The sequence below is a fragment of the Diabrotica virgifera genome, chromosome 8 (genome assembly GCF_917563875.1).
Source record: "Diabrotica virgifera virgifera chromosome 8, PGI_DIABVI_V3a".
NCBI classification, from domain to species: Eukaryota; Metazoa; Arthropoda; class Insecta; order Coleoptera; family Chrysomelidae; genus Diabrotica; species Diabrotica virgifera.
In genome coordinates, this window is record NC_065450.1 from 29,505,274 (window position 1) to 29,519,418 (window position 14,145).

Below are 14,145 nucleotides of genomic sequence, written 5' to 3' on the forward strand. Positions count from 1 at the left end.
TTTAAACTAAAAGTAAAGATGATTCAGATTTGATTAGAGAATAGGGCCTCTACTATGTGCTTATACATATTTCGAATTCAACTTATTCTCATTAGAGCACCTATGTAGAGGCACTGAACTAGAATCAAATATTTTCATCTCTTCGGTGTAATTATTAAAATAATTACAAAAGGTGCAACTAGCACCATCCATGAATCGTAAGTCAAAATGGGACAGGAACTAAAATTCGAATTATTTATTATCTTAAGAAGCGCAGAGGATAAATAATTTGAATTTTAGATCCTGTTCCATTTTCAATTACAATATTCATAGATGGTGCTAATTGCTTCTTTTGTAATTATTTTAATAATTACGCCGAAGAGATGAAAATATTTGATATCAGTTCAGTGCCTCTACACAGGTGCTATGATGAGAATAAATTGAATTCGAAATACGTATAAGTTCATAGTGGAGGCCCTGTTTTGTAATAAAATCTGAATCATCTTTACTTTTAATTTATATTTTTATTGGCTTTTGTGGGTATAAAACGAACTAGTTCGCTAAAGAATATTATCACGGTGAACAACAGATCGTGAATGCAGTTATAGATTCCCTTGTCGAGTATTTCACCACTCTGTTCTGTTTTATTTGTCCATCTTAAAAATCGCAGAGGATAAATAGTTCGAATTTTAGTTCCTGTCCCATTTTGACTTACGATTAATGCAACACCCTGTAATTAAAAAATGGGCGATTTTCCTTAAATTAAACCCATACCAAAAAATCCGCCACTTTTTTTAAACATCTTGTCAACTTTGGGGCGCCACCCCCGCTAAACGGTGGGTGATAGACATATGCTGTCGGGAAATAAATAGTAGGAAATATAAATAAATTTCTATTAAGGAAATTTCTCTTCATATTTCTATTAAGGAAATTTTTTGCAAAACGTACAGGAAGGGCTACGTTTCGCAAAAACCACAAATTACCCCTTTAAAGGGATGAAAAGGGGGTTTCCAGGACGAAATTTTTTAAGAAAAAGTTTGTCTCATAATAAGCACCCCTTGCTATAATAGAAAAAAAAATAATAAAACCGGACTTGGGTCCATTTTGCAAGGTTCAACCTCTGTTTCCTACACTACTACTTTGATTACTATTTTTATTCCAATGATTACGTTGTTAATTCACAGAGCATTGTTATGCAGTATCGGTTTCCTTTTTTTGCTTCTTGGCTTTGCTGGCCATTCTTTGGCTTGTTTACTTGACGTTAATGATAATTTTTTATTTATCTTCTTACATCTTCTTTTCATATTCTTCCATTTAAAATTTGATTTTAGCTTTTTTATTATTTAGTTATTTTCTTACACAGTTATTCCATGAATACATATTTCTACACTTCTTAATGCTTTATTTCCTTCTTCCATAAATTCTTCTACAGTGCACTTTTTAAAAATAATATAATCCATATCTTTATTCTTTTAATTTCTCTAGCTTCCGTAAGCTAATTCGGCTACCAACGTTTGACCTAGATCAAAGTGGTTAAAATCAGTGGATAGTTTTTCGCAACCCTTGATCCTGCTTTTTATCTGTGCTCATCCTTGGCCAGACACAGTTATCCTCAAAGGACAGAATGGATAGTTTATGCGCTTCTAGTGCCTCTTATACTTGTCACAATCCTTAATCCTCTTTTTGATCGGTATGCTTATCCTTAGCGAGAAACAGTTATCTTCAAAAAAATACCGAATAGGTAGTTTTATAAGCTTATTTAGTACCTCTCTTATTGTGACAAGGTCAGTGGGTTTCTGGCTGTGTGTTATTGTCTAAAATTTTCTTATAATTCAGCATGCTAATATAGTTATTTATCGTAATATATATAAGTCTTCGTCTCATATTTCCTTTTTATAAAAAAACACACATCGCACCATTATCATCTTCATCAAAAATCATATTATCAATTTATTCATCTATTGGGACCGTGCAAGTTCGGCAAAGCGACCTCTATTTCTACGCTCTGTACTTTTATTCGCACTTTTAATTATATTGGCCAATTATATTAGTCCTGGTTGCTGGATAATTGTCAAGACCATAGTCCAAAAAAATAATAAGAAGAAAAAATAAGATGCAGGTTATGTTTAGCAAACGTAAACAATTGTATGTAGTAAATAAAATCAGTTATTAAAATGCAGTACTGCAAGCAAAATACAATTAATTAAATTTACCTTTATATAATAATTGCATATCATATCAATATTGTGGAGTAATATATAATTTTTCTGCGTCAGTGACAGAAGGTATGAAATATACGTCAATTTGACAATTTAAATTGACAATATGAATTATTTGAGATAGTTGCAATATTTCTCCGCGACTCGCGCACGGTCGTTTCTCGTTTCCCTTTCCAAGTACTTGCACACCGCGAATTAACACGCTTGGATTAATGATCAATTTTAAAAGTTCGTACTTCCGTTCTAATTGATAGAAATACATCGGAGGAAATACGCATTTTAAAGGGAGAAGGAATTATATCATCATCATCAATCAGTCTTGATTTGTCCATTGTTAAACATAGGCCTCCTCTGGATATTTCAATATTTTTTGTTCTGCGCCTGTGCTATTCAATTAGTCACAATTCTTTTGTGCTTTTTTATACGATTATATAAAAACGTATTTAAAAAAAAGAATGTGTGTACTTTGTATGCACATAAGAAGTTATACTTCTATTATATGATTTCAACGAAATCAATATACTTTAAACAGTTTCTCTACTACTTTCCAAAAAATTTTATTAAAACAATACCAAAAATTAAAAAAATAAAAGAATAAAATACAGTAGAACCTGCCATATCCGGACCTGTCATACCCGGACCTCCCCATATCCGGACGGTTCTGCCGTCCGGATCTACCGAGAAATGCAGTCCTGCTGTTGGACAAAGCACCCTCTCATCCCGACCTAAAAGAACTAAAAGATGGCTAATTAATTTATTGTAGAATCTATAAAACGTGTCTATCGACGAAAGTTATTGACGGCGTTGATTACTGGAATGTATGAAGGAGAAAACGCTTCAGAGACTATAAAAGAAGTGGTCACAGAAGCGGTCTTGATATCCGGATTTTTTCATATCCGGATCGGTCTGTCGCCACATTGATCCGGATATGGCAGGTTTTACTGTACACACAAGCACATTGAAAAATGCCACAAATGATTTCTGAACAATAATTGTTGCCAAAAATTTTAATTAAATACATATTTTATGAAAAAAATTATATAATAATATACTTACAATCATAAAATGTATAAAAAAAAATAAAAAAATAATAACTCGCATTGGGGCTCGAACCCGCTTCCCGTCTATCTCGCCGTACGAAAGTCAAAGCGATTTCCCACTGCGCCACCTTCGCGTATACGTCATGTGGGAATATACACAAACTGAACGTTTACACCATAAACTTTTTGACATTTTGTTTATTTATATGAATTTAATCAAATTATTAGTTTGATTTTTGTCGAATTAAAATACAACAAAATATAGAGTAAGAAAACGATATATTAGATGAAGATTTGTAGAAAGTTTGTTCGTAATCAGATTATGTAAATTAAAGCATTGCCTACTAATAGGTAAGTACATTATTTTTTTTACATTTTCCAAATAGGTATGAAGATAAAAAGTCACTACAATTATAAATTTGATTTTATTTCTGTCCTCACAACAATAAAAACTAATATAATATACAACATTTTTGTTTACCGATAACCTCCATATTGAACAATTATTGACAGATCATTTCAACACCCAATCAGAGCCCGTATAACGACTAATACCATAATGTCGGTGTGCGCATGCGCCCAGTAAAATAAAAATTCACTCCCAATCGCGCCTAAAGAAGTATAATTTCAAAAAATATGTGGGTCTGGAGAATATGACACGTGAAGAAGAAAAATAAGTTTTATTAAATATTGTGTATCATTTTTAACATTTTTAATATCATTTTTTTGTAGTGTTAGCCGCCAAACGAATGAAGCGCAACTCAAACCAATGCAACGTCTGTAAGAAGCAATTCATCAATTTAAAATCGTTCAGAAAACATCTAAGAACACATATAGAAGACCGTCCTTTCAAGTGCAAAATATGTTCTAGGGGATTTACCGAAGAAAATTACTTGAACAATCACATGCGCACTCACGTACCGGACGAGCAAAAGCCTCACGAATGCGAGATATGTAAAAAACGGTTCATACACAGTACTCTGCTTTCCAAACATATGTTAAAACACAGCGGAGAGAAACCGTTCGTTTGTAAAATTTGCAACAAAGGATGTTACGCCGAAAACAGTCTTCTAAAGCACATGAAAATACACGAGAAAAAAGAAGGGGATCCGGGATTACTGAAACATATTTGTGATTATTGTAAAGTCGAGTTCCCTGATAATCAAAGTCTTTCCATTCATATTAAACAGCATACTGGGGATAGACCGTTCGTTTGCAATATTTGTGGGAAGTGTTTTCCACAAAGGTTTAACTTGGAGTTGCACGCAAGAACGCATACTGGTAAGTAATCTTAAAATTGCTAAATAATAATAGTCTCCCTTTTATACGAAGCTAGGACAAATAATCTCGTACAAAAAATCCCCACAAATTATCCCTGGACAACAAATCCCCAGACAAAAAATCCCCACAAAAAATCCCGGACAATATATCCCCAAGAAATATTTGTTGCCGAATAGTTCTCTAAAAGTTTTCCCGTGAAAGAAATTGACGTAAATGTTTTTCAGCCTCAGTGCATGAGAGTTATAGATAGCAGTCGCCATGAAACCGCTTTGTGGCACAAAAATAATGAATAGCAATTAAGATTACGCATGAATTGTAATTTCGATTGTCAGAAGAGCAGACCAAAATCGGTGGATAAACCGAATAACAGAGTGGAGCCTGATAGGAAAAAGGAAGAGAGGCAGATCCCGAAGATCCTTCAGAGATGAAGTAGACGAAGCAATGGAGAGAAGAAATCTACAGGAAGGGGACTGGCAAGACAGAAAGAGATGGAGAGAACGGTTGAGTGAAGGAATACAGTGAAAACTGTGGAAATCCTTAGTATATATATGTAATTTCGATTACCAAATTTCGAATTCCAATTTCATGTCGAAAACTTCAAATTTTACATGACGAAAAAGTGAGTTTTTCCAAAAATTGTGGAAGATATGGAGAATGAGCTAAGGCTGTGAGCATCATGCTGTAATTATTCGCTTAAATCTTTTGCTGACTCTGCTTTGAATAACTATGTTCAAAACATTGCGTATTCGTGATGATAACTGCGCTGCTCTTGAAAATGATAATCTTGATTGTAATGCAAAAAAACCTGTTCCTTTTCCGCTGGTTTTGAAAACAATAATCTTGATTGTGTTACAAACAAGAATGTGTGTGTACTTTGTACGCACGTAAGAAGTTATACTTCTACTACATATTATGTGATTTTTAAGACTATACCAAAAATTTAAAAAAATAAAAGAATAAAACGCACACAAACACATTGAAAAATGCCACAAAGAAAAAATGATTTCTGGACGATAATAATTGTTGGCAAAAATTTTAAATACGCATTTGCTGAAAAAAAAAATTATATAACAAATATACTTACAATCATAATATGCATAAAAAAATAAAACTTGCATCGGGAATTGAACCCTTGAATTTCGTGCCGCTTTGACTCGTAATCGAAGTGTAGACTCACTCGTCCAATCGCACATTATTTATCATGTGGAAAAATACGGTAACTGAACGTTTTACTGTTTGACAATTGTTTTGAAAATTATGTAGTTTAAATTTTGTGGAAGAAAATATAAAAATATAACAAAACAGTAAGAAAACAATATATTAGATGAAGATTGGTAGAACTTTTGTTGGTAATCAAATTAAGTATGTAAATCAAAGCATTACATACCTACTAGATAAATAAATCTACGCCAAAAAATCATAATTTAAAAATAAAAATCGAACCTAATTTGGGATTTCTCTCTAAAATCCGCATTCTTGAGAAAATAAATGTATGTATTTCAACCTAATCCAAATGTATAATTACAATATGATTATAATAAAAACTAGGTACTTACCAAATTAGAATGAGTTTTCCTTGTCCAAAATAGTCCAAAAGTCCAAAAATATAGGTATATGAAAACTATTTAAAAAGGCAGTATAACTATTAACTAACTTTTGTTTGTTGTTTCTTTTCACACAAATTTTAAAACGCAACAACCATAAATAATCTAACTACAGCTGTGCCACAGCCACCATATTGAATAATTTTTGACATGTCATTTGAACATCCAATCAGAACAAAGTTATAATGCGCATGCGCCCGGTCGCTAGGTTTTCCCATATAAAAATTTACCCTCTATCGCCGGTAAAGAAGTATAACTTCAAAAACCTGATTTTTGTAAATCTAACGTCAAAAATATTTAGTCATCATGATCAATGTCGTTATAACTCTTCGAGATTATTTGCTGCGTTACAATTACTCCAGGGCAATAAGCTAGAAATAGACCATGTTCGGGACACTCAAAGATCCAGGTAGCTGACTACTTTTTTAGTTATTGTAGACCTATAGGAATAAAACCTACCTGTTTCCTGCCTAGAGTTCGCGTCCGTTTTTAATTATTAACAATTTAGTGTAAAAATCGCGATTTTTTCGATTTTTTGCACCCCATTCAAAAGCTAGAGTTGACATAAAATTACAAAATTTAATTTTTCAGAACATTAAAAAACCTTCAAAATGGCGATTTTTGAAAGTTAATAAGTTAATTTATTGCTACGCAAACTGCAAAATAAGTGAAAATCGTTATTTGTTAATTAATAACTTTTACTAAAATTACCTTAGAACTTTAGTGTTTCACTCAAAGTTGGGTATTGGGGTACTTAACAAACCCTCAAAATTTGAGACCGATCCATTAATTAGTTTAAGAGTTATTCTAATTGTTTATCCCAGAGACCATTATTTTGCAATAACATAAGACAGAAAATAATGAAGATAGGGCAATTCTGAGTATGCCAAATGAAAGTAGAAGAGTGGTAGTATCAAAATGTATTAAAAAATGATAAAAAAATAATTAAAATAGGCAGTCAAAAATCCTAATGCCAAATTTTTGAAATTTTGTAGTTTATTTATAAACATTTAGAATAACTTCAAAAATATTGTCCGTAGAAAAAATCATTTTACATATTAGAAAAGCTGGTATTTTACCCGAATTTTTAAAAATGTAGTTCAATTGGTGACTAGTCGTGGTAAGTGAAGGGGAGCTGGGAGCCGACAAATGCACGAGTTCAAAAACTAAAAAAGGCAACTTAAAACTACTATCAAGTTCTCTATCTCGGGATCTACTGAATATATTGTGATCGTTCTTTTTTTAATCTGTGTGTAATTTTTCTGTACATTACAAATATGCAATTTGTCTAGACATTTAATAATAATTAATAAACTGTCTAACTTGTTTAAAAAATTTTTGAAAAATTAATTTTTCCCAAAAATCCATGATTTTAATCATAGGTAGTATTGTTATTAATCATAGAAAAAGTTAAGGTATACTTTAATAAATAAAATTTGTTCAATAATTATCTAATAAAAATCATTTATTTATTAAAGTGTACTTTAACTTTTTCTATGATCATTAATGATGCTACGATTAAAAAATAGATTTTTGTAAAAAAATATTTTTCCAAGAATTGTTTAAACAAATTAGACTGTTTATTAATTAATAAATTTATAAACAAATTGCATATTTATAATGTACGTAGAAATTACATACAAATTAAAAAAGAAAGATCAAAATCCATCGAGTTGATCCGGAGATACAGAAAATTATATTCGTTTGAAATTGCTTTTTCGGTATTTTAACTCGGTGGATTTGTAGGTTCCCCCTAGTAACCGTTTGAACTACATTTTTGAAAAATCGTAGAGGGTGCTGTGAAGGTACAATGTTTGTGCAAATTTTTAAGAAAAAATACAAATCCCATTCTTTAAAATGGCATTAATGAGATTCCTTAATTATTATAAACAAATTAGCCGTAAATTAAAAAAAAAAACATATGGCTAACTTTGTCCCAAATGAACCCAGGCTAAATTTTTTTATTTGAAAATTCGTGTTACAATACTATCTTTTCGAATATATAAAAAGATTGTTTCTACGGACAACATTTTTAAAATTATTCTAAATGTTTATAAACTAGAGAATTTCAAAAATTTGGCATTAGGATTTTTGACTATATTAATTATTTTTTTTATCTTTTTTAATACATTTTGATACTATCACTCTTCTACTTTCTTTTGGCATACTCAGAATTGCCATATCTTCATTATTTTCTGTCTTATCTTATTGCAAAATAAAGGTCTCTGGGAAAAACAAATAGAATAACTCTTAAACTAATTAATGGATCGGTCTCAAATTTTGAAGGTTTGTATGCCAGTACCCAACTTTGGGTGAAACACTAAAGTTCTAAGGTAGTTTCAGTAAAAGTTATTAACAAATAACAATTTTAATTTATTTTGGAGTTTGCGTAGCAACAAATTAACTTTTTAACTTTCAAAAATCGGCATTTTGAAGGTTTTTGAATGTTCTAAAAAACTGAATTTTGTAATTTTATGTCAACTATTTAGCTTTTGAATGGAGTGCAAAAAATCGAAAAAATCGGGATTTTTTGCACTACATTGTTAATAATTAAAAAACCGACGCGAACTCTAGGCAGGAAACAGGTAGGTTTTCTTCCTATAGGTCTACAATAACTAAAAAAGTAGTCAGCTACCTGGATCTTTGAGTGTCCCGAGAAAATCCTTATTACTCTGGACTAAATTGCCTTCCGTGTTTCTTGGTCCTGTGCCACTATTTCCCATTGGCTCACTGCCATTTTCTCCAGATCTTCTCTGACTGCATCTTTCCACCTTTTTCTAGGCCGTCCTACAGACCTTCTCCCATCTGCCCTCTCCCTGATCTGGTTGTCTAGTATGATTTTTGGATAAATTTTTCGCATGACATATTCTAAGGTCAGGTTAAATAACAATGGGGACAACGGATCTCCCTGTCTCAGTCCAGAATTTACGCAGAAAGCGTTTGATATTTCCCCCCCACCCTATTCTAACTTGTGCAAAGGAGTTACATACATTTGCGTTACCGCAGTTAGTTTCTTGGGTACGCCCAGCTTGGCCATTTTGGGCTGGGCGTACGTAAAAATTGTATTCCATATATTATAGTGTTGGACGATTAATTGAATCATAAGCCTGTTTGGAATTTATAAAGATCTGATGCACGTCTTGATTATGCTTGCAAGCATTTGTCTAATTTGCAGTAAATATTTTATCAACAATCGATCTTCTAGGCCTGAAATCACACTGGTAGTCACCAACTATTTGTTCGGCGTATGGTAGTAATATTTTTAGTAATACTTACCGAAAAATATTTAGTCATCAGTTTCAATTCAATGCAAACAACATTTCAAAAACCTGCTTCAAATGCTATGTCAAAAACCTGTCTTCTGCGTTTTCATAACAAAGCTAAACATTCGTAATACAACAAAAGTTTTGCATGGATGCACATAGATAATAGGCCATTTTTGAACAGAGTTATTCAAAGCAGAGTGAGCAAAAGATTCAAGCGAAAAATTACAACATGATCCCACAGTTTTAGCTCATTCTCCATATCTTCCACGATTTTTGAAAAAACTCACATTTTTTTGTCATGTAAAATTTGGAAGTTTTCGGCATGGAATTATAATTCGAAATTTGGTAAAATTTCGGGAAAAATTTTAGAGAATTATTCGACATCAAATATTTCTGGGGAATTTTTTGTCCGGAATTTTTTGTGGAGATATTTTATCCAAAAAATTTTGTGGGGATTATTTGTACGAGATTTTTTGTGGGGATTTCTTATCCGGAGATTATTTGTCCGGGGATATTTTGTCTGGGGATTTTTTGTCCGGGGATAATTTGTGGGGATTTTTATCCAGGATTATTTGTGCGGTGATTATTTGTCTGGACCCCTTTTATACCGCTATCGCGCCTTTTTTTAATGGCATAGACATTAGTCATTCAGCCAGTTTCAATAGATTCTCCAGTGAGACAAATGCACAATCCTATCTCTAATACGAAATTAACGGATAATTAATAAAAGAAAATACGATAAGAAAACTACGGGGTCACTTGCCTCTCTCATCTAGGGAACCAAGACATTTTTAGTAGACAAACAATATTGGACCACGGATAAGGTGTTAACATTTAGGATAAACAAAGGATGCAAATCTAAATTTCTATAAGAACATGAAAAATTTCATATCCTCGTACAAATCTGATAGAACCGTGCATGTGTCTGACAAGAAATTTATAATGATATTGTATATTTGTTGCGAGCCTGTAGCCAGCAGAGACTGGATATTGAATGGTGCATATGTTACGGGTATTTACTTTCTGAACTAACTTAAATTGAGACGGCTCTTGTTTCGCTTCACAACGAAATGATTATTGATGAGTATTTATTAATATATATTATTATTATTATACATAAGCAAGGGCAGAGGGACAAGTCCCAAAAACAAAGAAATTACATAAGTAACCTACTAGTAGATACAATATAAAAACAATAAAAGATACAATTTTGGTTTACATAAAAAAACAATAGTTCAGCTATAATAAAAAACGGTCAAGTCTGTTTTAAACGTGTTGGTTGAGAGGGCCGAACATGTTATCACTAAGGTTATTCCAAATCTCTAACAATCTATTTGGTGCGAAGTTCTGCCTTGCTCTCGTAGAAAAGTTCTCTTCTTAAGTTTAAACTGGTGGCCTCTGAGGCGTTCATGTTGATTTATGGTAAACATTTCGTCAAGATTTCTGAAATTGAATTTAAATATTTTAAATGTGGTTATCTAAGTTTCCACGTTGTCTGCGAAGTTCAAAGGAAGTTAGGTTGGCCACACTAAGTCTCTCTGCATAGGAGGGGCTTCTCATTTCCAATAGAATTTTAATGACTTTTCTTTGGACGTTTTCCAACAATGTTTTGTCTCGAACCAAATCAGGAGACCACGTTGGACCAGCATATTCAAGAATCGATCTTACGTAAATAGTGTAAAGTTGACAGAATGACTGCATTGAAACTCTCGAAAAACACCTCCGAATAAGATATAAGTGGATTTCGCACGTTTACAAATAGAAGTAATATGGTCGGACCACGTTAGACTGCTGTTTACGAAAACACCGAGGTTGTTATTAGTGTTGCCCAAAATCGGTCTTGGTCTTGCAGTCTTGGTCTTGTTCTTGCGTTTTCGTAAGACCAAGACCAAGAACGCCTAATTTTAGCAAGACCAAGACCAAGACTTGCCGTGCAAGATTTAAGCAAGAACAAGACTTAGCCTGCGAGACTCTTGCGTCTTGCAGTTAGAACTGAGGGTCGTTTTAGGGAGTATGTATATTAGTTCGGCTATGTTCTTACATACTTTATGAGAAACAAAAAAAAATTTGTAACAAAAATTTTGAAAATTGGACTTATGTTCACTACGAACAATACCATAAACATACATAGCGAGTCAAAATATCCATTTAAAGAACACTTGACACATTTGACACGTACTCAGGTCATTATTACAATGTAAAAATAAAACATTTTGTACTTTCCTTCCCATCAGACGACTTCTCTGAAATTAGTTGTCCAGGTTATAGGTCTGGATCCCGCGTATGAAAAAAAATTGATTAATAGCAAGCTGAAAATTTGTTAATAGCTTAAGGGTGTCTAGTCAGACAAACTTTGATATACGGGAACACTGGAAAAGGGGAAGTTTTAATTGTGGAACAGTTTAAAAATTTGGAACGGTCAGACCACGAAAACTTCACATGTATTTTGTCCGACAGAACTTCCAATTGATTTGTTACCCTTTCATTAAACTCTCATGCAAAAATCAGGCTGCTATTTATCACCAAATGGGCATGATAATGAGTGGAACACGTAGAACATGTCAAATGACAGGAATTATGACAGGTGATAAATAGCAGTCTAATTTTTGCATGAGAGTTTAATGAAATGGTAACAAATCAATTGGAAGTTCTGTCGGACAAAATACATGTGACGTTTTTGTGGTCTGACTGTTCCAAATTTTTAACCGGTTCCACAATTAAAACTTCCCCTGTTCCAGTGTTCCCATATATCAAAGTTTGTCCGACTAGACACCCTTAAGCTTTTAACAAATTTTCAGCTTGCTATTATGTAATCAACTTTTTTTTCATACGTGGGATCCAGACCTATTATGAGAATAGTCGCCTTCTAATCATAACATAACATTCTTGCTTTGCGACGCCGTCGCAAATTCCGAATTTAAACACCACAAATTTAATCTTATCGGTATATAGAATAGTAAGACTATTATGTATTGTTTTTGCTGAATTTGCTATGACCTATGCTATGAGATCACTGGGTTACAGAAAATTTGCCGAAACAGCGCGGCTATTATTTAAAAGTATGATAACGAGACAAAGGAACAGTGTAAATAAAATACCGAAATTAACGATATACACTTCTCCAAAAAATTTACTCACCACCTTAAAAACAGGTCATTGTTAATGTCTTGAATTTCCTAAGCCTGTTGTTCGATTTAAGTGATTTTTTTAATATGTTGTCTTATTTTTATAAATATCGCTGTAATATTATTGTTGCTATACAGGTCAATTATTATTGTCACTGTAGACCGGGTGTACCAATAAAAGTGTGTTTTTTCACACTAGCATCACTCTGTGGAATATTCTAGCATTTATAAAATACTGAAATTACAACGATAACCTCATATTTTCGCTTATATTGGACATTACATTCGCTTATATTGGATAATAAAATACACTACTACTACTATTACTATCGGCTTACAGCGTTCTTCGACGCCTTCCGACTCCTAACCGCCATTCTTCTCTGTTTAACCATAGACCTGGAGGGATTTCTCTTTCCTCTAGTTCTTTTTCAATTCCCTCCCTCCAGCTTCTTCTCGGCCTTCCTCTTTTTCTTCTCCCTTGTGGTGTCCATGCCAAAATCTGCTTAGGGATCCTGTTATCTGGCATTCTCTGTACATGGCCGTACCATACTAGTTGTTTTGTTTTTATGTCATCAATTATTGTATGTGTGACTCCCATCATTTCTCGTATTCTCTCATTTGGTATCCGATCTCTTCTTGATTTGCCTGCTGCTCTTCTCCAGAAGTCCATTTCTGTTACTAGTAGCATTTTCTCCGTTCTTTGTTTCAGTGGCCAAACTTCACTGCCATATGTGATTATACTTTTAAGTATGCTATTGTATATGAGCTGTTTGTTCGCTTTAGATATTGTCTGGTCCCACAGAATGCCATTCATCATGGATATGGCTTCTCTACCCTGTATTAATATAATAAAATAATATATAAGTTTCTAATAAACTTTAGTTAGTTAGAACATAGGCACGGATCACTTAGATGGGTTCAAACTCCACCCGGTATCAGTTGTCTAGATCAGTAATTCTCAATCTTTTTGAGTCATGAACCACAAAATACTTTTTATTATTTTTGTTACCAACTAACTGAAATAGGTATCTAGCTAGGTAATCTAATTAAGTATAATAATAATTGTGGTGCTGATTTTAGTTGTGTTTGAATTTTGTGTACCACAGCAAATAATGATATGTACCACCAGTGGTACATGCACCCCAAATTGAGAACCGCTGGTCTAGATATTTATTAATTTGGCTGGTCTTTACTACGGCTATGATATTCTAGCTTAAAATGTACATCTCTGTCACGTTGTTCAAAGATATGCAATAGAATAGGCTAATATGCAACTGCGAGACTTGCAAGACTCTTGCTGCAAGACCAAGACCAAGATCAAGACCGGGAGCGCAATACCAAGACCAAGACCAGGTGTACTGGCGCAAGACCAAGACCAAGACTGTCTAAGTCTCGTCTTGGTCTTGCATTTGGGCAACACTAGTTGTTATACGAGAACACTGAATCTAATGGTTACCTGTTAGCAAAGTACGGCACAAGTGGGTTATTTTTACCAATTCTAAGCACTACACATTTTTCCACGTTTAAGGGGAGTAACCACTACGAACACCAACTAAAAATAGAGTCCAAGTCCCTTTGAAAGGTTAACTAGTTGGCATATATTTTTGTGTCATCAGCGTAGAACGATATTT

At 33.2% G+C, this 14,145-nt stretch overlaps 1 protein-coding gene across 1 annotated transcript in view; it reads left to right on the forward strand.

Moving 5' to 3' along the window:
- The window catches only part of LOC126890752 (zinc finger protein 25-like), a 77,740-nt gene that overhangs the window by 14,375 nt on the left and 49,220 nt on the right, over window positions 1–14,145 (forward strand). Inside the window, exon 3 of the mRNA XM_050659923.1 lies at window positions 3,971–4,519. Within this exon, the coding sequence (XP_050515880.1) occupies window positions 3,971–4,519 (549 nt within the window). The remainder of the gene's footprint in view (window positions 1–3,970; window positions 4,520–14,145) is intronic.